The sequence below is a fragment of the Amblyomma americanum genome, chromosome 4 (assembly GCF_052857255.1).
Source record: "Amblyomma americanum isolate KBUSLIRL-KWMA chromosome 4, ASM5285725v1, whole genome shotgun sequence".
NCBI lineage: Eukaryota > Metazoa > Arthropoda > Arachnida > Ixodida > Ixodidae > Amblyomma > Amblyomma americanum.
Window position 1 is genome coordinate 64,860,315 of NC_135500.1, and position 24,592 is coordinate 64,884,906.

A 24,592-nucleotide genomic window follows, 5' to 3' on the forward strand; every position below is an offset into this window, starting at 1 on the left:
CAGCGGTTAAGAAAGGCGCTCGTTCTTCTGAGATCATGGCTTGCCAACTAGACCAACAACAAGTATAGCTTTATTGAGCATATTACCTCTTGCTGGCGGAGGAATGAGCACGAAATGGGTGAAATTTGTTGAGTGGAGGATACGAATTCTAAGACAGAGCTCCGAGCGAAACTTCTGTGGGTATTTGATAACAGTCTGTAGTTGGACTTGTTGATGAATAGCGATATAGAGGAAAAAGGCGCGTAGATGCAGCAAGAAAGAGAGGGCACACACACACACATAGCCACTTGCGCATTACAGTTGTCGTCCAATGCTTGCTGTTTATGTGGACCGGTTATTCTTGCGGTTAACCTCGAGGCATTTCCTCTTGCTCCTCCTCCTCCTCACCATCCCGTCCTACGCCTGTGGGTGCGCCTATAGACGCATCTTCACCCACTGACTTAAGTGTGCTTCAAACGTTGAACTCTGTCGTCCAGCGCTGGTGTTCGTGATAAGGTATATAGCGAAACCTGCCGCCTATCCATCAGAGCTTTCGGCGTGGTTCCCCTGCAAAAGAGTGCAAAAGCAGCATGAGACGCTAACCTGAGCGCTTATTTCGAGTGCATTCTTCGTGCCGTCCCCTTCTTTCTTTTAACTAAACTGGCTACCCTCTATCCTAAAAACGCATACTTCTTTGCTACAAAGAATAAGTGACCGTCTCGGTATCCCAACGAAACGCATTAGCCTCGAGCGAGAGTCACAGAAAGTGGGAGGAGGATAGTTTCATGTTCTGCGACCAATCCTCGGTGATCCATGCCCTGTGTCTACAGTTCTCTTACCCGCATGTTATGGACTTGCTGGATTAGGAGCTTTGAGAGAAAATAAACGCACTAAAGCGCAACCGTGGCGTCCTTTGACAGGCCTTGGCAAGCCAAGCCCTTTTAACGCCCTTTCCTCCATGCTCCCTCCAAGGCAGCCACATTCGTTTTTTTTTGTTATTTGAGGAAAGGAAACGGCGCAGTATCTATCTCAAATCTCCGTGGACACGTGAACCGCGCCTTAAGGGAAGGGATAAAGAAGGGAGCGAAAGAAGATGATGCCCATGCCACTCGATGCCGGTACAGTGGTCCTGTGCATCAGAACCTCCTCCCCCCTCGGTGCTCAAATAGAATCTTACCGCTCGGCCGCACTGCAACTGCACCCCCTTCCGCACTATAGACGCCACTCGACGTTCTCCAATTAAGGGACATTACACTAGCGCTAACGAAAACGAACAGAAGAAAGGTAAACGACGAGACAGAGCGCTTAAGTTGAAAGATTGAATTGCCTGTGTTTTACGCCTGCTCTGGTAAAGTTTATTTCTGCTAGGGGCCAAAGGAAAAAGTGCGCATGAATGTGTGTTGTGAGAGTAGGGGAGAAGGGCAAGAGAGACCAGGAAAGCGGTGAGCGCGTGATGTTATAGCTTGGTACTAGTGACACGCGTCGAATGCACTCCAGCGTCGTCTAGTCGGCACTCCTTTCCTGTGGCATGTCGTGCGGCTTCACGCGGCCTTCACGGACCTAGAAATTGGCGCTCTCATGAATGCATGTGATGAGGGCCAGGGGTGAGTAATACAGATATTACGCGACAGCGTATACAGACAGCTCGGTCGAAAAGCCGTCGGCGTAGTCGGCACCACGTGTCTGAAATAATCGGGGGCTGCGTAAAAAAAATCATATCATGCCAACCCTTTGCCGCAGAATGTTCCGAATGATGTCGTACGAGTCAGCGTTTCGCGAAGCATAGACTTACTAGTAAGTTAAAACCTAGCTTGTGGCAGGGATTCGAGCCGGTGACCTATAGTCGGGAGCTGCTTAATAGTACTCGGCACAGTGTGTCGGAAATAATCGAGGGCTGCGTAAAAAAAATCGTATCAAGGCAACCATTTGCAGAAGAATGTTCCCAATGCTGTCATATGATTCAGCGTTTTTCACAGCACAAATCTACTAGTTAAGTTAGAGCCTAGCTCACGGCAGGGATTTTGAGAAGCCTCCTAGAGACTCCAAGTGATTTGTCCAATGGGCAAGGCGTCACGCTGAACGGGCGATGGCGTTCCGTGGATTTCCTGGCAGAGCTGCAACACGCTCTCGCGTTCTACTCTTAAAGCCAAAGCTTAAGCATGCTCCAATTTTTTTCCTTGTCAACTGCCTGCCGTACAATACTCTGTCGTGAAGTGAGATGAAAAATAAACCATTCATTTTGCGACATTTTATAGTGCTCGTGACAATGCACACGGATTCGTTGATTATTGTGCATGTTTAGTTGCATGACAGGGAAATAAACACCCTCACGTTATTCACCTTATTTATTATACCGCATTACGGCAGATCTAGCACTCTGAATACTTATAAATGCACTCGGGGGAACAACGTTCAGAAGCCCCCATGTTCACCCCTCCTGCACATCACTGATTAGTCTTGTCTCATTGATGCTTGCATCGCAAGTCTTATGTATCCTGGAGATTCACGAATGCTTCCTCAGCGCTTTTTCTGCGCTGTTCGTGTGCAACTGGTGAGTTTCTTCCAAAGTACTGTAGTTTTTATAATACAGGTATGTGCACATTCTCTGTAAGAAGTAAAGCTAGCGATTTCCTAATCCTACTCGACAATTTTTCCGCAAATATATCGCACACAATAGTCGTTAGTTGATAAACATGTAGATTTTGCATACCTTCGAGCTTACCCTTTGCTTGACTGCTTTTGATGCCACCTGCTAGGATAGTTCTTTTGGTGACGTTCTTTGCGGTGTAGCTCCGTAGCTGCGGCGTGGAGACGCGAGGTGCCCACTGTAATGAAAGCGTGTGAAATTCCATGTAGCCTTCAAGAATTTTATTAAGGGCACAGGGTGAGGTAAAATTAGAAAAAAATCGTTTTTTTTCTTTTGGAATTTTAGAAGTTCAATTCTTTCTACACATGTTCCATGATCGCACTTTCCTCAGAAAGCCATATTTACGGCTGAAAAACGCTTTTTCCGAAACCAAGTAGTGAGCGGCCACGCCCCCTTTCAGGATTAACGTCAATTTTTTCAACCAAAAAGTCCACCACCTGATTTCAAAACTTGTCTAAAATCAGCTACATATAAAAAATTGTCTGGAAACTATTGTACAGCTCCTCTTTTTTAGCCAAGACAATCCTGAGACGCTTTGCACGTTTTTTCCACGTTTCTGCAACCTTCATGCAGCTGCGTCCGAGTGCTATCCCTTTCGATCAGTATTGTAAATTGTGCCGGTGTTGGTTGCTGCTGATAAGTTGAGATGCCCAGGGCAAAGAAGGCCTTCGTCAGGCGTGAATTTCACGGCAACCGCTACGCTCATCGTGAAAAAGCAAAAGGATGTCCACGACCGAATGAGATCCCGAACGCCGAACGCGCCAGCTCCTCGGCATCGAAGCTTTCAAGATTTTCTCTGTGCTTCCAGGAAGAGGATGTGCCACAGAGCAGCAGCCAATATGCCTTAATGGACATGGACGGCATTTGTGCCGCAATTACACAGATTTGTGTGTGCAGAGAGTGCGGTGGAAGTGTTGAGCTCATCGAAATTGTGACAAAACGGGTAGGGGTTGCAAGCGCTTACAGTTTGAACTGTGAAGTGTGTAGTGCCGCACAACGATTTGAGACGTCGAAGAAAACTACTCCTGGCCTCTATGAAGCCAACCTCAGGTTAGTGTATGCCTTGAGGTCCATTGGTAAGGGAATGGCTGCAGGAAATATACTCTGTGCTATGCTAAACCTTCCTAAGCCGCCGACAAAGTTTGCGAAATACAATCAAGAGCTTCTAGGTCACATCGAAGCTGCTGCTCAGGAGTCGATGAAAAGGGCAGCTGACGAAGCTGTGCAGCTGAATGAGGGGGATAAAGACATCGCAGTTGCTCTTGATGGAAGCTGGCAGAAGCGAGGCCATACTTCCAATAACGGCATAGTCTCTGCGACCAGTGTAGACTCTGGGAAAGTGCTGGATGTGGAGGTTTTGTCTAAACGTTGTCCAAAGTGCAGCATCAAGGGTACAAACAGTGACCCCCTTCATAGAGAGGTGTGCCAAAGCAACTACCAAGGCACCAGCGGTGGAATGGAAGTCGCAGGAGCACTGAAAATTTTCGGCAGGAGTGAGGAGCTTCACGGCGTTCGATACGTCAAATATCTTGGGGATGGTGACAGCAAGGCTTTTATGGCTGTGAAGGCACAAATTCCATATGGTGATTCCGTTGAAATATCCAAGGTTGAGTGCATAGGGCACGTGCAAAAAAGGATGGGCACAAGGTTACGAAGGCTAAAAAAAGAAAACAAAGCAGGAAAACTCTCTGATGGAAAGAGCCTCTCGGGCCGAGGCCGACTGACTGATGCAGTAATAGACAAGCTCCAGACGTACTATGGTTTGGCCATCAGAAGAAATGTAGGAAACCTGGATGAAATGCGAAAGGCCGTTTGGGCAACCTTCTTCCACTTATCGGCCACAGACGATGACCCATGCCATGGACTTTGCCCAAAGGGACCTGATACGTGGTGTGCCTTCAACAGAAGTCAGTCAGAGGGCAAGCCATTTTTCCACAAGGAGAGTTTGCCTGCATCTGTCTTGGAGGCTATCAAACCCATTTATAGGGAGCTATCGAAGGCTGAGCTCCTAGAGAAGTGCCTGCATGGGCGAACTCAAAATGCAAATGAGTCGTTCAACCATGCTGTTTGGGAACGCGCGCCAAAGAATGTGTTTGTTAGGCTTCGGACCCTACGGATGGCAACACTGGATGCTGTTCTTTCATTTAATGATGGTAGCATCGCACGGGCCAACGTTTTGAAGGCGTGTGGATTGAACCCAGGGAGCAACACCATCAAGTGGCTGAGGGAAGCTGACCATAAGCGCATGTACTTTGCGGACCGAGCAACACGACAGCTTACAAAAGAGGCCCGACAGTCAAAACGACAAGCCGAAAAGCGAAAAAATGACGGCGACAGTGACTACGAAGCAGGGGGCTATTAAACCAATTACTATGGAGGCGTTTCTGCGAATAAAAAATGGTTTTTCACATCTTTTTTCTCTTTACGCTCTATTATCTCAAAACAGTGTTTTTTTCTTACAAAGGTACCATTATTTCCAGTGCCTTTCAAGACAGACGGCTGATTTTTTTTTGCAATCATCTACATAAGTGTTGCCAACTACTGAACTAGAATTAAGCAATTTCACTGAGCAGTTATTCTGTTATGAATTTTGAAATGCGCAAAGAAAGGCCAGATTTGTGTACTACCGGAAAAATTTTTATTAAAAATCGAATTTTCAACACATTTCAAATATTCTAGTTCAGTAAAAAGAGCACAAAATTTGGCAAACAATGATATATGTATTATTAGGCGACTGTTATTAGTGAGAAACATGTACCTCAACATGGCCTAAAATGCATGGGGCTTACCCTGTGCCCTTAAATAGGTTTTGAACAGAAAGCTCAGTTAGTATAGCACAGTGCTCAAGGAGGACTCCTTCCGGCTCGTTTTCGAGACCTCAGAAATATCTCTCCTTTGTAGCAAAAATTACTGCTCTATGGCGGCATTGTCACCACTCATTAGTGCATTCTACGATCACATGCGAACGTGACCCTTTCGCGTAAGTCTTTCGGCCAGCCTACTCCAGGCCTGATCACCGCAGTCATTGCGCGAGCAATGGTTTTTACAGTTGAATGCAGCGCAGGAAAAATGCGGGACTGCAGCTGCGTCCGTAGAGAGTGCATGCGCACGGGTTTGATCCTAGAGGTGAACGCTGCACCTAGCTTCACCCCCGAGTCAGGGCAGTTCCGTCATAGCGATGGTGCTCTGCCTGTGCTGGAAATCTGGCCTGGGGGTTTCGCAACTAACTCGGGGAATGGCAGTGCGCTTCACGTTGACACACACTGCTTAAAGTAGCTCTTTTGTCCGAGAGTACGAAGCCGCCAGCGCTGCCAAGTTTCTTGAAAGCGGAATAAGTCCAAGAACTCTCACGAGTACGATGAAGTGCCTTTCCCATCTTAGGGTCAATTCTGGGAGATCATTGCCTGCCGTTCTGCCTGCACACCCTCACGATGCTTTAGAAAGGCGCTTTGTCATCGGAATTACATTCGCGTTTCTTGTACAAAGTGTCGTTTCGCGTGCCACAATGTTAGATAATACTATGCTTGTTTTCGTTTATATTTTACCCGTTAAACAGGTTGCAACAACTTAGCTGGCGGTTCGACTCCACTTGTTATTGTTACTATAGAATAACGCTATATATTGCTCCCAGCTCCACCATGTTTTGCTTACTTTGCTTAAATTGCTGAAAAATCGGGTTGTCAGATGCATTTACTCCCTTTTCGCCCTACGGTCATAAGGGCCTTAGGAAGGCTTTTACCCATTGGAAAAGCGGTGAAAGCCTGGCGGCCTTGGGGATAAAAGTCAGTGCCTTCCAGAACTGAGACAGATACTGAAATTACGATAGTCAGTTACAACTCAAGAGCTCAGTGGCTTTTCTCCGTCTATGAACCCCCTTCAAGCCAATGGCATCGGCCGATTCCCATAGCTCTGCTAGCGTGACAATGCAGGGAGTGGCGCCACAATGAAGAGATGGGTCTACCCCCGATTATACACTTACAGAAATGGTCTATAGAGAGCCTATAGACTTCTTATAGACTCTATTGCCTCCCTAGAGATGTTTGTTCCAGTCTATTCATGCTCTATAGACTATCTACAAAATTCTACTAAGACTGTGTGGCCATAAACTATAGATTCTCTATAGGATTTATATGGCCTATATATTGTTCTCTAGGGTTTGTCTATAGAGAGTCTATAGACTTTTAGACAGAAGTCAATCGACAGGCTATAGACTGTCTACAAATTTTTTTAAGGCCAGCGGGAATGGACCATCCCTTTCATCTACCACTCCTTGCTCCGTCACACTATCAGGTTCATAACAATCGGCCCACGCCATTATTGGCTGGAAGTGGGTCCTTTGACGGGAAAAACCGCTGCGTCCTTAAGTTGTATCCGACTATAGACAACCGCTGCAGTTTTCACAGCGAGCAGAAAGGGATGCAGGCTCACTCGCGAACCCTTCTCACTTTGTAGCGCCGCCCTGCGTAGCGAAGCTGTCATCGAGCTCCTTCTCGTAGCTCTCCGGTAGGAGCAGGGAGGATCCGGCGCCTGCCGCACAGAGCCCTGCCGCCATTGCATTCGGCACCCACGCCTGCGTCGCGTGGCCCTGCATTTATAGAAGACGCGGTATCACCCCAGTTATCGTCAAAGGCATTGCGGGAACAAGGCTGCAGTGTGGCGAGACATGGTGAGGTCACCGAAGCGCGCGACAAACAGTGATCTTGGTCTTGCGCTATGTGCGACATTTGCTTCTTGCAGAGCTATGTGTAGCTCTATAAGCCTATATACACCTCATGTTATGTCAGGTCAAAAGAAATTATTTTTGTGTTAAGGCCTAACTGATTGATTAATGAGGTAACACGCGTATTGTCTGACGTCGATTGGAGTGAGTGGTCAGTGGGCGTTGGAATGCCCTGCACATTGCAAATTAGATGGCTTGTAACTTCCCTCGTTTTATTTATCTCGGTCACGTTGTAAGTGCCTGTGCAGAACAGAATAAATATAGTACGTTATGATGGTTGCGAGTCCAAAAAATAAGCGAAATTATGTTAGCTTGCGTCGCGGTCTCGTTTCGACAGTTTTGTCTCACTCGCGCTAACTAATTCCAGTAGCAGCCATGGCCTATGGCACCGTTTGCCGCCGCACACATTTCACCTCTCTCTTGCCCGAATTATACCTTATCGGCTAAGTTATGAGCCTGGGTTAGCGTTCGTGCTTGACCGTGAATTTTCTCCCACCAGCAGAGGGTTAAGCTATATACATTACTGCGTCTTCATCCTATCAGGGGCCAAACTAGAAGTGTCTCAAGTCAAGTCATCGTACAGCACCTCGCTTTCCTTACGCAATTCTAATGGCATCTCCAGCGGCTTCGACATGCTCATCCTTAGACATACTTGTATGCACCTGCGCCTGTCCCCTATACCCAAGGCGCAAAGAAGCGCCAGTTTACGGAAGCACCAACATTGCCACACCAAAAACGAGCACAAGGAACGAGTGGTTTAACTTAAGCAGTAATGGTGACCATGGCACACATGACATCTTGCAACAATTGTCAGGATGCCTGTGTACTTATGTGCTCTTCATACTCTCCCTAATGTACGGCTTTTGTGAAAAGTATGCAGTCCGCACTTTTTTTCTCCTCGGCCCTGAGCCAATCTGAGCGGCTGAGTTTTTGTATATCGCCAGCTGTCTTCAAGTTGGAAGAAGGTATTGTCTTCACCTCTCCGACACTTAGGGCACCAAGATGTGTTAGTGAGATTGACTACATGACTTTTGCGCTAACTCTTGGGGCGAAACAATAGAGCACCCACTCTGTGACTGCCCTCGACTTGAGTGTGAGCTTGACCTCCTGGGTGCAACTCTCCGCCGCTTAAATCCTCGTCCACTTAGAGAAAAGAAGATTCTGGGTGCTTGGACTAAACCTAATCCATCGCGGAGGACAGCTGTGAGGGCACTTTTTAAGTTGCTGAAGGACACAGGACTGAGTTCAAGGTTATAAACTTTCAGTGTGTGCTCTGTGCGCCATGTTAGTATTGACCCAAGGACACATGGAAAAGTGATCTCCTTTCCTCTCTCCTTTTTCTTCTCTCCCTCTGTTCTCCTTCCCACGAGTAGGGTAGCATACTGGGCGTCGCCTAGTTAACCTCCCTGCTTTTCCGATCATCTCTGTCTGTCCCTTTCGCTCTCTTGGGATGTATATTTTCGACATAGTCCCTGCGAGCATCGATCCCCTCAGCAATCGAAAATGAATGTCTTCCTGGATTCAGTTGCAGCATACACGAAGATATACAGCCTCCAAGTCCTGCATGTAGTACTACGACGTCGCCGTATAGGAGTAAGAACCGTACCAGGTCGTCGAAGAAAGGTGCCACGACTGAGCCGAGCCATCCCACGGTGTTGCAGAAACCCATGGCGACGGAACGCACCACGGTCGGGTACAACTCGCTCTGCTGGACTCGCAGAACGGTGCCGCTCACCGACGTGCCCACCTTTCCCGCCATCAGCAGGCCCAGGCGCACCCACGAGTATTCTGCGAACCGAAAGTTTAGCCCTTCTTCGGTTTGGTTTGGTTTATGAGGGCTTAAGTTCCCAAAGCGACTCACGCTATGAGGGCCGCCGTAGTGAAGGGCTCCGGAAATTTCGGCCACCGGGGGTTCTTTAACCTGTACTGACATCGCACAGTACATGGCCTCTGGAATTTTGCCTTCATCAAAATGTGGTCGCCGCGGCTGGGATCGAACTCTCGCCTTTCGCGTCAGCAGCCGAGCGCCATAACCACTGAGCCACCGCGATCGGGCGGATTTCTTTCGGCGATGCTTGTGCGTTCAAATTAATCGTGAGCGGGAATCAATTCTGTTCATCAGGCGCAGCTTCGCTACGTGCCTTTCTGTTTGACGCAAAATTCTGGCTTAACCACATTACGCTCTTCATAAAAGTATATACTTAATTTCTTGGGACACTATGCTTTGATCTCAGTTAGCGAGATCTCAAGAGATCTCCTTTTTGCCTACACCGATATGTAGCAGCCTCAGCTGGGAAAAAAAAGTGTTAACTTAGAGAGCAGCACCAAACTACTCTGGCCGCTCAGCCGCGTGCCATTTATTAAGCAATGTAAGTTAGCTACCCGTTTTCTGAGTTAGAAAAGCTCAGTTACGTAACACTTAACTCGATCGGCTGATCAGAAGCGAAGGTAACATTAACAGATTCACTTTTCCGGGTTCCTGTATGGTGTCATAAGCTCTTAGTACTCTACATTGTCTCGCTGCGCCCCTGGGGACATGCACAGCCAGAAGCACACACCAGGCACAGCAAAGGTTCGCTTGTGTCAGATCGAACTATCATTATCTTTTTCTAACTATCAAACTTCCGCACATATTGGCTCACTATGCCGCGTGCTCGAACACCCACAAAAGTTAATATATTTGGTAGCTTAGCAGAAGAACTCACAAGAAAATGGTTTATGATTTATGGTTTACGGCGGTTTAACGTCCCAAAGCGAGTCAGGCTATGAGGAGCGCCGTAGTGAAGGGCTCCGGAAATTTCGACGATCTGGGGTTTTTTAACAAGCATTGATATCGCACAGTACACGGGCCTCTAGAATTTCGCCTCCACCGAAATTCGACCGCCGTGGTCGGGATCGTATTGCGCGTCTCTCGTGTCAGCACCGAGTGCGATTACAGCTGAGCCACAGCGGCGGCACATAAGAGAATGAGGACAAGTAGTTAAGAGTGACAGTGGGTCCTGGACTCACGTTATGCCAGTGGCCTGCGACAAGTTCAGGTTCGTGGAGTGAGATCAATAAGAAGCAGATCTCGCATTCTCTGTGCGACAAAGCAATGCTGCCTGCGAAGCGTATGCGCCGGTACGGGGACGAGTGTGTGGAGGTGTTACACCGTGAAAAACGTGCTATGTCATGCTGACAGTTTGCTGAAGTTGCTCATCTAACTCTTAAAGGCCGCCGCGGTGGCTGAGTGGTTATGTTATGGCGCTTGGCTGCTGGCCCGAAAGACGCGGGTTCGATCCTGGCCGCGGTGGTCGAATTTCGATGCAGGCGAAATTCTAGAGGCCCGTGTGCTGTGCGATGTCAGTGCACGTTAAAGAACCCCAGGTGGTCGAAACTTCCGGAGCCCATCACTGCGGCGTCTCTCATAGCCCGAGTCGCTTTGGGACGTTAAACCCCCATAAACCATAAACCAAACCATCTTAAAGCTACGGCATTACAAGAGTGTGTCAAAACATTTAGAATGGCGGTGATTCTTTTATTACTCCCCCCCCCCCCCGAAAAAAAAAGTTTTCCCAAGCATTTCACCGCAAAAGAAGAAAAAACGAGCACAAGGCCAGAGGTGGGTATTACCCATTAGACGACCTCTAATCAGCCGGAGGCACAAGAGGTATTTTGTGAGCTTGCCAGGTTGCTAGGTCCATTTAATATATTTCAGCATAGACTCTCTATTGAAATCCGTAGTTTCAAACTTCAAAGCTTTGTATGTTCTCAGTGCTGACCGCCTGCGGATGTCATGACTTACCTGCCATAGTTATGAGAGTGCGAGCATCTTTCACTAGACGTGAAGTGCAGCTCACCAGGGGGCACGAGCCAGAGGGCGACCAAGACAAGCGCCGAGAAACAGAAGCTGCCGCAGATGGTGCAGCGTCGGTGGCAGTACTTGACAAGCGCCGCGTTGAAGACCCGCACCGGGTACTCGGACGAGGCGCCGATAGTGAAGCTCACGTACGGGTCGCCGCCCACGACAGCCGTTGACACGGTCATGTGGTACCACGCCAAGTTGTAGACTATCCTGTCGGTGGACAGGCGAAAGTCACTATGGACAATCTGCCACGCCGCCAGGCAGCCACGGGATTCGCTATATAGAAGGTTTACTGTTAAAATTGGAGCTGAAACACTGGGTACTCAAGTTAGCAACACGGGTACAGCATGACCTCCGATGCAAAATTCCACAGGACTTATACGAGGGGAACAGGAACAATAGGTCAGGCAGGAAACGGCAAGTATTATCCTACTTCGGGAATTTTAAGTCCTTCCCGTCCCCACTCTTGCCCTAAGCGCACGCGTGTCATTCTTTCTTTATTAAATTCATTACTTTTTTTATTCCCTCTTAGGCTATCTCTCCCATTCCGGTGTCGCTAGCACTTCGAGAAGCACTCTGTGGTACCGGAAAAGCATGCACTTATCCGCTAATGCTGTTGCGATTTGAAGACTCCCACAAAAGATGATATTTCATTCTCTCGTGCAAGGCGTTGGCTTGTTGTGCGTAGAAAAACACAGTGTTGACATCTTTCGCACCGAGTAAGCGGTTGTGCGGCAGTTCACAACGGTGTTGAACAAATAGTTTTATGTGCGCCTAGAAAGCCCCCAGATATATGTGTGCGGATGGCAGAAAAAATCAGCCTTTACTCCGTTCTGTTTCAGAGTCCATCATCTTGACGGCAAAAAAAAAAAAACAAAGCACATCGCCGTGAGCGGCGCGCACGTATCAACATGCAGAAATCTCAGTGAAGGACTCTGCTAAGGCGAGCACTGCCTATGGGTAGCCCATAGCTTCTTCATTAGCTCATATGGCCATTAAAAACATCTCGTCTTATAGTTATGTCGACAAAACGTATGCTTGCTAAGTTAATGCAGGTTTACTGCTCACACATAGATGTCCTACTAGACTTGAAGCGTAGGACACATCAGTGCCTGAGCCCGTTCTGCTATTGCATGGTTGCATTGCATTACCGCTATTGCATTACCGCTATTGCTGCTATTGCATTACCGAGCAAGTACTGAAGTTCGAGCGTCCAGACAGAAATCGCTAGGTGACACTTATTACCAGTGCCGAACACACAGGGAAAGCGCGCTCTTCTCAAAGACGTAGATACAGTGCCTAACCGTAAAAACTATAGTACATTCTTAAATCAAAAATCTGAAGGAAAAAAAAAGAACGGCCTTCTGGACTTTTGTTCCTGTGCGAAAGGGGAAACCTCACTGCTGGAAGCTGAACAAAGCCGTCAGTGCAGCCCAGGCTTTAGTAGAGAAGAGGTCAGCGACGCTTGCTCTGTGCACGTCTTGAGCCTGAAAAACAGTTCAAGCCAAAAGCACAAAATTGAGCATCGAGCGTCACTTTGACCCTCTGCAACAACCGTACGACGGAGGTGAAGAGATAAAATTCCGGTCATATATGCATTCTTTTCGCAGCCTCCTTCCTGTCCACCAGATATGATCGACATGCAGTGCGGAACATTGGGGGTATTTTGCACACTCGCGTGCGGACATTTATACAGGAACCACCGGCACCACCGAAAGCAAATGACAGGTTCATGGCGAATAACGTTTCAGATCATCAAGAGCAGAAAACAGTGCCTCGGGGCAAGAGAGTTAAGGGGCCGGGCTTTGAATAATCGCACTTAAACATTCGAGCGTTTCAGAGGGGAGTCATTTTCACATCTTTGAATACAGGTGCTAGAAAGAACTATAATGCGCCATTTTGACGTAGGTACAGTGTGATGCGGGAAGCTAGGGCGTATAGAGTAGAATCGATCCCCATTGCCATCGCACGAGGCACTGCCTTAGCACAAGCGAGCAGCCGGCTCCAATTGGCTCTTGCGTACTGAATTCAATGACGTACTACTCGGGACAAAACTTTCAGGGGCGTGAGTTCTAGAAAAAACGTTTAATGTAGCTCCACCTCGCCACCCAGTCGCCTGTTATTGTGAAGAGAGGAAGGAGCATTTAGGCCTTTAATGCCTTCATACAATATCAGGTGACTGGGTAGCGAGGTGGAGTTACAATAAACGTTTTTCCTCTAACTCGCGTCCCAGAAACCATAGTGCCCAGTGATAAGTTCTCTTGTATGTCATTGCTCTTCATCATCTCGGCATGTGTACCATTTCTGAAACATACACAGACCAAGAGGTTTGCTTCTGAGTCGTGCACTGGATTAGGATTCAGTGAGGTCAGGACTACTGATCATCTTGCGCGTTCAATAAGGCTTAAATGCTGGCGATGCGAAATGCACCGCATCGAATAGCAAAATAACAAACACTGTGACCTGCACGTGTTTGGAGATGATCGTACCTTTCGGGAGAGGCGAAACGACCTAATTATCAGGAGGAGTCATACATGGCCCGTGTTGTACTTTCTAAATAAGCTGCATCAGATAGATGCGCCCATTGCTTTCTTTGAATAATTATTATGATCGCTATAAGGAACACTATTTGAAGACAGTAAAACAATCAATTATATCGTTACAATTATTCGCATGGGTTCGGTGGCTAGGCACTCACCGCAGCTTTCCTCGTCTTCGCCTCTTCAATGATTTCGTCAACAAGGTCCACCGAACCGCGGCCATTCTTTGCAAACCTGGTGACCACTTTCTTGGCCTCCTGAAACCGGCCCGTGGCCATCAGCCATCTGGGAGACTCTGGCAAAAAACTGAGCAGAAGGGTTAACGCTTAATCCCCGCCACGTTCGCAGTCTTCCCGGTTGCTTACAGTACTAAGATTATGACTTTGCAATGCCTGTTGCACGCGTAGTACATGTTCCACAAAATGAGGCGTCTTAGTACTTCTTCAAAATGGAACTCGGGAATAGGCTTGGGCAGGTCGGTAATTCATTGTAACTCGGGAAGCATAACGCGGGAAGAGCGAAAGACGATGACGAGACGGGACAAGCGTTAACTGGTGTTTGAAAGTTAGCGCTTGTCCCGTCTCGTCATCGTCTTTCGGTCTACCCGCGCTATGCTTCTATAGTTCAAATGGAACCAATCAATGTTAATTGTACAGGACGTCCCGAATAACTTGTGCTTGAAGAAGAATTGAAAAAATGCGATCGGAGACGCAATGCAGCCGTACTTTTCGCGGTCGGTACTGCAATGCGAGTCTGACAACTAGTTTTGAGTAGGACCTTAGTGCTGCTGCGATTACGACCTAATTGTACAATATGTCTTTGCAGACTGCTATATATTCTTATGGCATTGCTTATTGTGTATGGCTCACGTACGGTGTTATTTCTACGATATGTTGTGATTCTGATTGCTCACTCTTGTGAGTTTCTTTTTCATTCACAATGTTAAAATTACGGGCATGTTTAGCTCTGAAGTGTACTCTGTGTGGCAGTTGTCTTTTGTTGAGCATTATGTATTCAGTTCTAGAGTGATTTCTTACGCTATGCTTAAAGAGTACCCGGCATCACAATTCGCAATAAGGTACCAACCGTTCATACCATCTCCATGCTGTAGCATAGACATTGACATGTGTGCAAAACTGTACGTAGCACATGGCGTTATTTATTTAATAACTACACAACGTTAAAACTAATAGAGAAGCACGGACAAATTCGGATAGAACGTTATAAAACATGAAAATATGGTACCACAAATAGCGAGATTTTCGTCTTTTCAAGACAACGAAAGGGAAAGAAGGCAGAAATCTATTCAACGAACAACAGAAATTTACCAGCTTTCCGAAAACAAAGGGAATGATACACAGATTTGAGCAAAAGGAGATTGCTTATTCGTGCTATGCCGGATTGCAGCGGACACATTTTATGTGCTCGCAGAAGGAGGTTCTAAAATTTGCCAAGCTAGTCAGTGTCTTCCTGGTAGGGCAAATAAACGTTTTTTTCAAAGCGCACCTTCGTTGAGCAGAATAAGCAGTTAAAAGTACTTATGTACATTATACTGTGAGTGCAATATGCGCAAGTGACCTCTATTTTAAACTGATTAGGTGTTTTCTATCGAAATAGCGCTAAACATTTCAACAGTTTCATATGCGCCACAATTTTCGGAGTGTCGAATGATGACCTTAAGCGGCACCGAGGGCAGTTATAAAATGTGGCATTGGGAGTCAATAGGTGATGAAGATTTTCTAGGTTAATAAGGGGGCGGTTGAAAGCCCTTAAATTTAGGTGTGGATTGTTTGAATTTAGGTGCCCGAGCTAATGCGACTGTAAACTCTAGACGTGGCATCTTTTTTCATTCGGTTACGTATTCACCATTCGGAAGACTCTTATCTGTTGAATAGTATTTCCCGTAAGTGTGTTGCTCAAAACCTTTGCCGGCTTGTCTTCCATCTTTTCCTTTCACAAAATATAACATGTTGAATCCCATAAGAATAACCGGCTGTACTCGGCAACGTTGGCCAAATTTTGGTTATATAACATATCACTGCAGACTGGTTCGAAGTTAGACGTTCTGAATGTATTAGAAAAGGCTAAGTTGCTGGGCTTGCATGTTTTTAGATATGGCATAAGCACTCCTTGCAGAAGAGGACGACTTCTGTCTCATTTTACCTTCACTGTCCTCGTCTGCAGGAGCTGCTTATCCCATTATGTATTAGATATTTCTTGTAAAGCTCACTAAGAGTAGAGCAGTGCAACTTGCCATGTGTTTCCCTGCCTCAGTATTGCAAACTTGCGAATGTTCTAGTCTATGTCAGAGACTGTGGGTATAGAGCGAGGTACGTGGTCAACCCGCCATGCGGGCAGGTGAAGAGCTACTCCTATCATTTGGCTCCTCATAAACTTAATTGTCACATGCAAAGCCCGCCCGACTTTTGCTAAGGCCTGTTTCCTTCATCTCGTACACAAATCCCTGCGCAAGACTCACTTATTTCTCCTTCCTGCCTTAAACACAGCGAACACATATTACACTGTTTGGGAGTAAAGAGTCCTCCTATCGAATTCTTCATAGATGCACGATGTGTTTTGGAAGCCATGAGGTAGATTTGTGCCCCTGGAAAACGAGAAGATCTCCGTACGTTACGAGACGGAAATCTGCTCCCATCGGAAAAAGCTAGTATCCAGTACTTTAGACTAAGGTGAAACATTTCTGCGTTCCAGGCGGAACTTATTACGTATGGAGTGCGCTAAAAGCACAGTTTACTTTCAAATAAAGCGTTTGCTGTCTAGCTTTTCCATCGCCGAGACTCACATGCTCCCTCTTGTTTCTGTCGCCGTCACCGCAACATTGATCGCCTTCTTATTGGCTAACTGCTAGACCCACCCTGACACCTGAACCAGGAGAAACTTTTTCGAATTTTTTTCATGTTTTTTTTTAATTATTATACTTTCCCTTCTGTTTCAGCAGACTACCTTGTTTATCGTTCAGGCGTACGCCTCTTCACACCGAACAATTCTGGGCAAAAGCATTTTTGAACGAAAAACTATTTATGAATGTATTTTTTCTCATGTGAAGTAAGATTTCACTATAACAATCAACATATCTGCAGATCACCCGACGGCAGTCTTGAATTTTTTTTTTCGTTGTTAACGTTTTTGCTATCGTGACAAGCGTTCCCCATTGGTTTTCTATGGGAGTCCTAACTGTTCGATGCGACTGATGGCAACACTTTAAAGGAAAGGTTTCTCTGAATATCAGAAAAGTGAACCATTACCTTCAATATTAACGTAAAAGTATCTCACAATTTTTCAATTTTCAAAATTTTTGTCCGATATTGCTTGACATGACTGTGGACTGCATTTCGTTATGCGGCGACAAGCTTAAGAGCAAGACGGCGTGAGCGATGTGATGAGACGTTTTATTACCTTCAAGACTGGTACCTCCATCTCCCGCTAGTTCCCACTTCGTTACCTTCCGGAACGAAGCGTGAGCTAGTAATTCGCATTCCGTAGTAATATTCTCTCGGTCAGTCTTACGCTAACCTAAACTGCTATGGGCCGTTTATTGTGACATTACGTTTTCTTTGATTTTGATCCTCTGACACTGGTATCAACCGCCACGGCCTACGTTACTGGGAGGCCACGACCGATGACCACGAAGCAAAAAAAAATTGGCAGTGGCTTAGCTCGCTATGCCAGGATATACGTAGCGAAAGCTAAGGCATAGCTTGGTTAGCCTTGGTTAATCTTGATTACAAGTCCAGGTTAGTCTGGTTGTCTGGCTAGTTGTTGTCACGTGGTTCGTCACGTGGTTGGTCACGTGACCAGTCACGTGGTTGGTCACGTCGTGTGGTGCGACCACGGTGGGAATGCGAGCACGGTGGAACGCGAGTTCGTGGCCAATGTAGCTTTCGCCACAAAAGTAAAAGCAAACAAGGATTGCAAAATACGACCCAAGAACAACCTGTACGAGCAAAGAAAACAGTCTCCCCATTCGATGTATAATAATAATAATAATAATAATAATAATAATAATAATAATAATAATAATAATAATAATAATAATAATAATATTAATAATAATAATAATAATAATAATAATTGGTTTTTGGGGAAAGGAAATGCGCAGCATCTGTCTCATATATCGTTGGACACCTGAACCGCGCCGTAAGGGAAGGGATAAAGAAGGGAGTGAAAGAAGAAGGGAAGAGAGAGGTGCCGTAGTGGAGGGCTCCGGAATAATTTCGACCACCTGGGGATCTTTAACAAGGTATGGAAAAGTGAAGTTCTGTGCAAACACCCACCAGCTGAGAGCCAACAGCGGAGCGAGCGGCAACGCAGTGTAGAGCTGGGTGGTGCGCCACTCCCTGGTCAGGTAGTGGAGCCACGGAAGCAGCAGCATGCCCGTCGTCCAGCCCGTGTCTATTGTCATGGTTGGCATGTACCGGTATCGAGGGGACACCGTCTCAATCGCTGGCGTGACCGGGAGAGAGTGCAGACGCCATTCAGTCACTTCTCGGCCTTTTTGACGCGTTTACCGGCAGCGTCATGGTTGAAAAAAGCCTAATCGACGGAGTCGTGACATCACAACCACGTGACCTCGCGCGGGTAATTCAAACACCTCAGTTCGATCGCACTCTCGCTTCCCGTATATTTATGCTGCTCCGTCAACGCGTGCAATCGGGGCATTGAAGGACAGATTGATGCTGGCGTGCTTGCTTGCAAAGAACTCCGAATGGTCTAAATACATAGAAAAAAATTCATTAAGGTGTCGACGTAGCATATATGGAACCTCGGAAGATTAAGCCCCATGTACTACATTCCGCATCATCAAACCTTGTCGCCATTTTTTTTCTTTTCTGCAACTCAGCTTTGAACAGAGTTCAAATACAGTGAATTTTCCACAAAGGACGCATGCCTAAAGAGCAACGTCTGATTAATACGACTAAGTCGATTAATAGAACCAAGAAAACATCACTTGTCCAGTAGTGACCTGACCTGGGTTCTTCTAAACAAGCTCGGTTTAGAAGAATAGAATCATAAATTCAGGCCCGGTAGGTTCACAGTAATAACAAAAATAGAAAACTTTATGTCGATTAAGAAAATGTGGTGGTCTATTACTGCGCTCTGTTTCTTGGCAGTTTTTGTTTTTATTTTCGCCGTCCGTTATGTTCATTCTGTACGCGTCCAGCCTTCATTACCGCAGCCTGTGTTTTGGCTCTGCTTGCTAGAGATAGTCCCTCAAAGCTGCTGCATTATAGAGGGGTGAAAGAAAGAATAGAAGCACTAGAAAGAATAGGCAGAAGAACATGAATAGGAAATAACGCAGAATACAGCGCCTATTCATTGTATTGTGCTTTCCGTAGTACAGGGAAGGTGAAAGGAAAAAACCTTCGCCGGGGCTCCACTTCCCTTTGAGCACCCAGTGAACGTATGGAAGGAAAGACTAAATTTTTAGGGCCTGTTTGAGCATCTTTATCGGGAACTCTGAGGACACGGGGAAAGAGACTAAGGAGCACAAGGAGAGGAACAAGCCTGTCTTTATTTGTTATCTGTTTGTTATCTAAATGTTCTGTGGTTTGCGTGCTCTTTTTGATCACCTCAGCACGGCTATGAAAAGTCGCACTTTTACCGACGCACTGCACTTTAGCCAGCGAAGAAATGGCGACTTTTATTTCGTTGCATAGCTACGAACGCTGTACGCAACAGAGAGCGTGCGAGCGGTGGGACCTGGGAACCCTTCATCGCTGCTTCTAGGGACTCGTCGAATTTCGGCATAAATTGGAGTAGGGCCTTTTACGTTGAGAGAATTCCTTGGCTAGCCCACCCTTAGTCATCGTGCGCCTAAAACCCGTTGTAGTCTCTTGCACCGCTCCAAGTAGGTCGACGTCGAGCGAAAGGCAAGCAGAGATGAAAGAGAGGAAAGATAAAAAATGGGGAAAAAAATGATGTTGAAGCAAGACGCGCTGAAGAACAGAGGAAACAAAGAACAAGAATGAAGAGAAAATGGAGGGATGCCGTCGGGGAGAGGCCAATGTAAAGAAGAAAAAAACTACTGTGTAAACAAGGTGCGGGCTTGCTAAAACCTGAAGGCTCTTGCCGAACGTTTCCATTAGACGGCAGCCTTGCTTAAGCAGAGTTCTTTTTTTTCCTTCTCTATACTTTTTACAGGATGGTTCGAAAATGTCTGGGCCATTGTGACTGCTTTTGAGCAATGCAGAGCGATATGCCCTCGAAAGTCGAAATCCCTGTAAGAGGTGGCTGTAATAATATTCTCACAGCTGAGAACCTTGGCAGCGTAACAAACATCTTCAGTGCCGAAGCATACTGCTCAAAAGCAGACCGCGTTAATTGGCAACTTCTGACGCTCGCCGGACCTAACGGACATCTGCAGTTTGACTGGTAACATTCGGGGCCCTCACTGAATGTGTAAATGACGTCCGCGAATCCGGATATTCCCAGGGCCAAGAGGAAGCGCGATGCATAGTACATGGCGGCCGAAGTAGAGAAGGCGGTCATGGCACTGGCGCCGACTGACAAGAGGAGGCCACCCACCATTGTCCACTTGCGGCCAAACCTGCGTGAAAAGTTTAGTGATCGTGCATTGGCCAAAGATGCAAGGATTCTTGGGAATGTAACGTAAAATACGTTGCTCTAGAAGGAAAGCACTCACAACGTCTTGCGTACTGAAAAATGACACACTGCCCTCACACAGCAGCAATCACCTCCCTTTTGTGATGTTCTCTGGCACTCGGTATTTGTGGAAAACATTTCTGACTAACATTTAGGCTGAAGCTGTACCGAAAGGCATGCTTAAGGAGAGAAGCGGCTTTCATCCAAAATTCTTAATGATAATAATTGGTTTTTGGGGAAAGGAAATGGCGCAGTATCTGTCTCATAATCGGCGGACACCTGAACCGCGCCGTAAGGGAAGTGATAAAGGAGGGAGTGAAAGAGGTGCCGTAGTGGAGGGCTCCGGAATAATTTCGACCACTTGGGGATCTTTCACGCGCACTGACATCGCACAGCACACGGGCGCATTAACGTTTCCATGAAATTCCATGAAATTTTTGAAATCATATTAGAAATAATTTTAAGCCTACTTTTGCGAAATTTCAGTGTCATATCTCTAGAAAGCAGTTTTTTATATATACATTTTTCGCGTAAATCTTCTGGAACAGCTGCACAGTTAAAAAGGTGTTGGACAAGGCTGGTTGAACACACACAGCGTTCCTGCAGGAGTCAAGAGATTCATAGTGTGTCTTCTTTTCGCAAAGCACAAAGTTTTGTTTCTAATTTTTATGATTTGGTATGCGTAAATTGACATATCTATAGTGAGGAAACATTTAGACAAAAAAATTCAACATTAGCAAATTTTTTAAAGCAAAACAAATTTGACCTGCACCATGGTCCCAGGAGTGTAATAAAACAAACAAGGTTAAAATAAATAAAAGAGTCATGAAGAAGTCTTACCCACAAGATAAACCGTAGCCGAGAAAAACGCCCATTGTTCGAGCGTTTCCGCGCAATACATAGTCGCCGCAGTTCACGAAAGATTTTTTTTAGTGCTTCTCTGTTTATTTTAGGGATGAAACGTTCGGGCACCACAACAAACTAAAAGAATACGAGACGTGCAAGCAAATGGAAAAATTTTCAAGAAGTAAATTTTTGGTCCTCCCTTAACCCTAGTACTCCTTGCTGCTTGTGAGCGTCGCATGGAGCACATTAATCAGTTTTACTCGGCTAAATATGTTTTATATATTGCTGTTTAACTAGAAAGTCATATTTTCTCTTCGTACAATATATTCCTAGATTGTACCCATTTCCCAACCACCTCTCTTGAAAATGAGAAGGAGCAAAGTATGAGGATTTAGTTATAGATTACAGCATAGTTATGACTGCCATGCACAGTTTTTTTCTTTCGTAACTACGTTTCCTTTTAGCGTATAATATTCAAGAGCCATTTTCTAATTTAGTAGAGCAACAACCAGAAAATTCGCGCTTTTGTGCAAACTTGTTTTTACTGTCCATATTGAAGACAGGAGTACGATTAGATTTAAGTAAAAGACAACAAAGGCTTTTTCTTGCTAACGTTCACAAAGAATTTGGAATCCAAAGCGGCATGCCTCAGTTTCAAATTCGAAACTGATTAAAGTCAGGTGCAGGTGACGCGCTGTTTTATGCGTTAGTAATTCACAGATACTGAACTTTCTTTCTTTGGAAGGCCATATATGCTTCCCTCTGTAACGCTTCCGTGGCCCCTTAGGGTATCTATAAATAAATAATCAAAACAAGGATCGAATCAAACGGAGTGAACATAAAAAGACGCGTCATGCACTCACCAGTCCGAAATTTGGGACGAGGCCACCGTTCCGACGACCATCCCAGCCAGATAGATACTTTGGACCAAAGAAATCATCCACCTCCTCCCGCACACCATGTTCCACTAAGAAAAATAAGACCATCAAAACTATAGTGGAGGAACCTTTCTAATTCAATTTACGTAAAAGGCCACTAAAATTTCTAGCGCGGACACAAGTACGTCCCTTGCCAATCCTTGGAAAGCATATATTGAGTCACAGAATCATTTGGTTATACGAGTCAGCTAAGATGCCATGTTGCAATTTTGCATCGAAGTATGGAGGCTGCATACCTCTTCTGTAACAGTTTTGCCGTAAATGCTGTGGTCATAGACCCAAGACGTGCAGGGTTCCAAAATGGTAACGTTGACTTGCAGGCCGTTTTCAATGGTGGTAGGGTGGGAACATTCTTCCGTGTCATTGCCTGCAGTGCTGAGGCTATAGTTCACGCTCACTTGGCTCGCGGGGGAAGGGTCCCAGTTGGAAGCCGTCTCCAGGTCGTCAGCGCAGCGGAAATTGATGGCTGATGGTGCAACGAACACAGGCATCATCAGGTTCCACGTTGCAGGCATGCCCCGTAAGAACGCGAACACGAAGATGACGGCGTGAGTGGAGGACAACTTGTCCAGCACTGCATCCACGTTAGTCGAAGCCATGTCCCAGAGTCTTTCGAGAAAGCAGGTCGGGGTAAACGACGTGCCTTTACCCGTCACAAGAAAACTACTGGGTTGAACGCTTGAGGAAGCACTAAGTTTAAGAGCCTAAACAAGTCCAACACTCATTGTAACGTCCTGGTTAAGGTCACTTATATAAGCGGCCTATCTCGGCGGGCACCTAAGATCCTTGCTTAGAAGCGGCTCCAATTTCAAAATTTTCGAATCGACCCCGCCCCTCCTGTAAGCGGCCGTTCCGTCAATGTGCTATGATTACCTTCCGCGAAAGGACGCCACATTGTTCAATAGCACCTATAAGGACAAGACCTGCACATTTGCTCCTCTCCACATGACTGACGTAACAGCGACCATCGGCGTCTCCGCTGCGTTGTCTGCGCCCTAAACGTAAGCCGAACTTGCAAACATTTGCTTCTGCGCACAGTTACCGTATCTCAGGACCTAAGATTAACGTCAGCCATTTTCTTCACCTCGACATGTAAAGGAAAGCAGGCCTTTACACTCGCGGATGCTTCTCGCAGCTTACAAGAAGAAAAAAATGAATCCACGCTTGTTTTCCGCTAGATGCGAAATAAAAAAGTGGTCGCTCCTTCGATGAAACTTCCGTGACTCTCGCCGACGAGCCGACGACAAAAAAATTTCCCCTGACACCCATTTCTTCCCGACACGCTGAACACCTCGAAGGAGCTGAGAATGGCAACGGAAAATGTCAAGCCACTGCTGTGTTCTTATCAGCCGAGTTACGCTGACGGATGCAAAGTGAAAACATTTTTGTGTGTGTGGTAAAACAAGGCAGCGGGACACGAGAAAAGGAGGAAAAACAAAGGATGAAACATGGCGTTCACTTATATATGACAGTTTCTTCGAATCACCACTTGTATAATAACCCGTCAATATCTTCTAAACAAAAAAGAAAAACTACGCAGCGGGTGGCTTTTTCAAAGCCGTGCAGGTGATGCATAATGTTTTGTCGATGATGCCAATATCAATGCGGAGTTTCCTGATGGTGAGAGCCTCGTCGTTGATCTCCTCCCTTGACGTCAAAAGGACGATGCATGGCACTTAAAATTTCAAGGAAAAGTGAGACCTTGCGACGCTGTCCAACCGTCGTTATTTTACCAGATAAAACTGCGCCTATTGCGAGGACCCTTCTATACTGTACGGTCAGGCTGGTGAGCGGATTTGTTTGTGGTGTTTTGGATTTTACTTTCAAGCACGAACTTGTGTTTGAAGGAGCGAAAACGCGTACATAGAAAACTGCCTCTTGGAGTCACAGACGACAGTGAAATTCGAACAATAGCAATTCTATTTTGAGGAAAATCGCGTTTAATTTTAGTGATCTGTCGTGACGGCCAGCTGTCGGTGCGACAGTGGGTCAGTTCATTGAAAGTGAAGAGCCTATAGAGGAACTGCGTGTTATTGCGTTTTCATTTTTACCAAACCAAAAAACAAGAAAGGCAGTTCTTTGTTATTTTTATAAGCAGATAAATGTGAGGTGCACCGTAAGTTTCATGCCTTTCGTTTAATGTCCTCGCACATTTACACTTTTACGACACGGCCTTCGTACACTGTAGGGCTGTTAGGATACGTCGCAAGCTTAACCTTGTTTCTCCGGTAGAGAATTTCGGAGCATGGGCATCGGGCATTAATAAGACCATACCTGTCATCATGCTGTGAGAGTAAGCTCATACTGGATAAACGTGTATTCAGTAACACTGGTCTACATGTTTCTCTGATGAGGAGAAGTTATTCAATCTGCATAAGTTTATGCTCCTGGCGTGTTCTGGTAATGCAAGCGAAGTATATTTTCTGATAATGCGCGTCCTTTTTTTAGCGGTTC

At 46.1% G+C, this 24,592-nt stretch overlaps 1 protein-coding gene across 1 annotated transcript; it reads right to left on the reverse strand.

Annotated features, from left to right (window-relative positions):
* Positions 1-11: 11 nt before the first annotated feature.
* Positions 12-23,169, reverse strand: LOC144130145 (solute carrier family 22 member 4-like). Its single transcript, XM_077664156.1, has 11 exons — positions 22,375-23,169; positions 22,064-22,167; positions 20,144-20,298; positions 18,026-18,194; positions 13,889-14,036; positions 12,592-12,677; positions 11,186-11,400; positions 8,953-9,134; positions 7,072-7,211; positions 2,690-2,804; positions 12-546 (listed from the first exon to the last, which is right to left on the reverse strand). The coding sequence occupies exons 1-10, from the start codon at positions 22,735-22,737 to the stop codon at positions 2,732-2,734; spliced, it is 1,635 nt and encodes a 544-aa protein (XP_077520282.1). The 5' UTR covers positions 22,738-23,169; the 3' UTR covers positions 12-546; positions 2,690-2,731.
* Between the last annotated feature and the right edge of the window lie 1,423 nt (positions 23,170-24,592).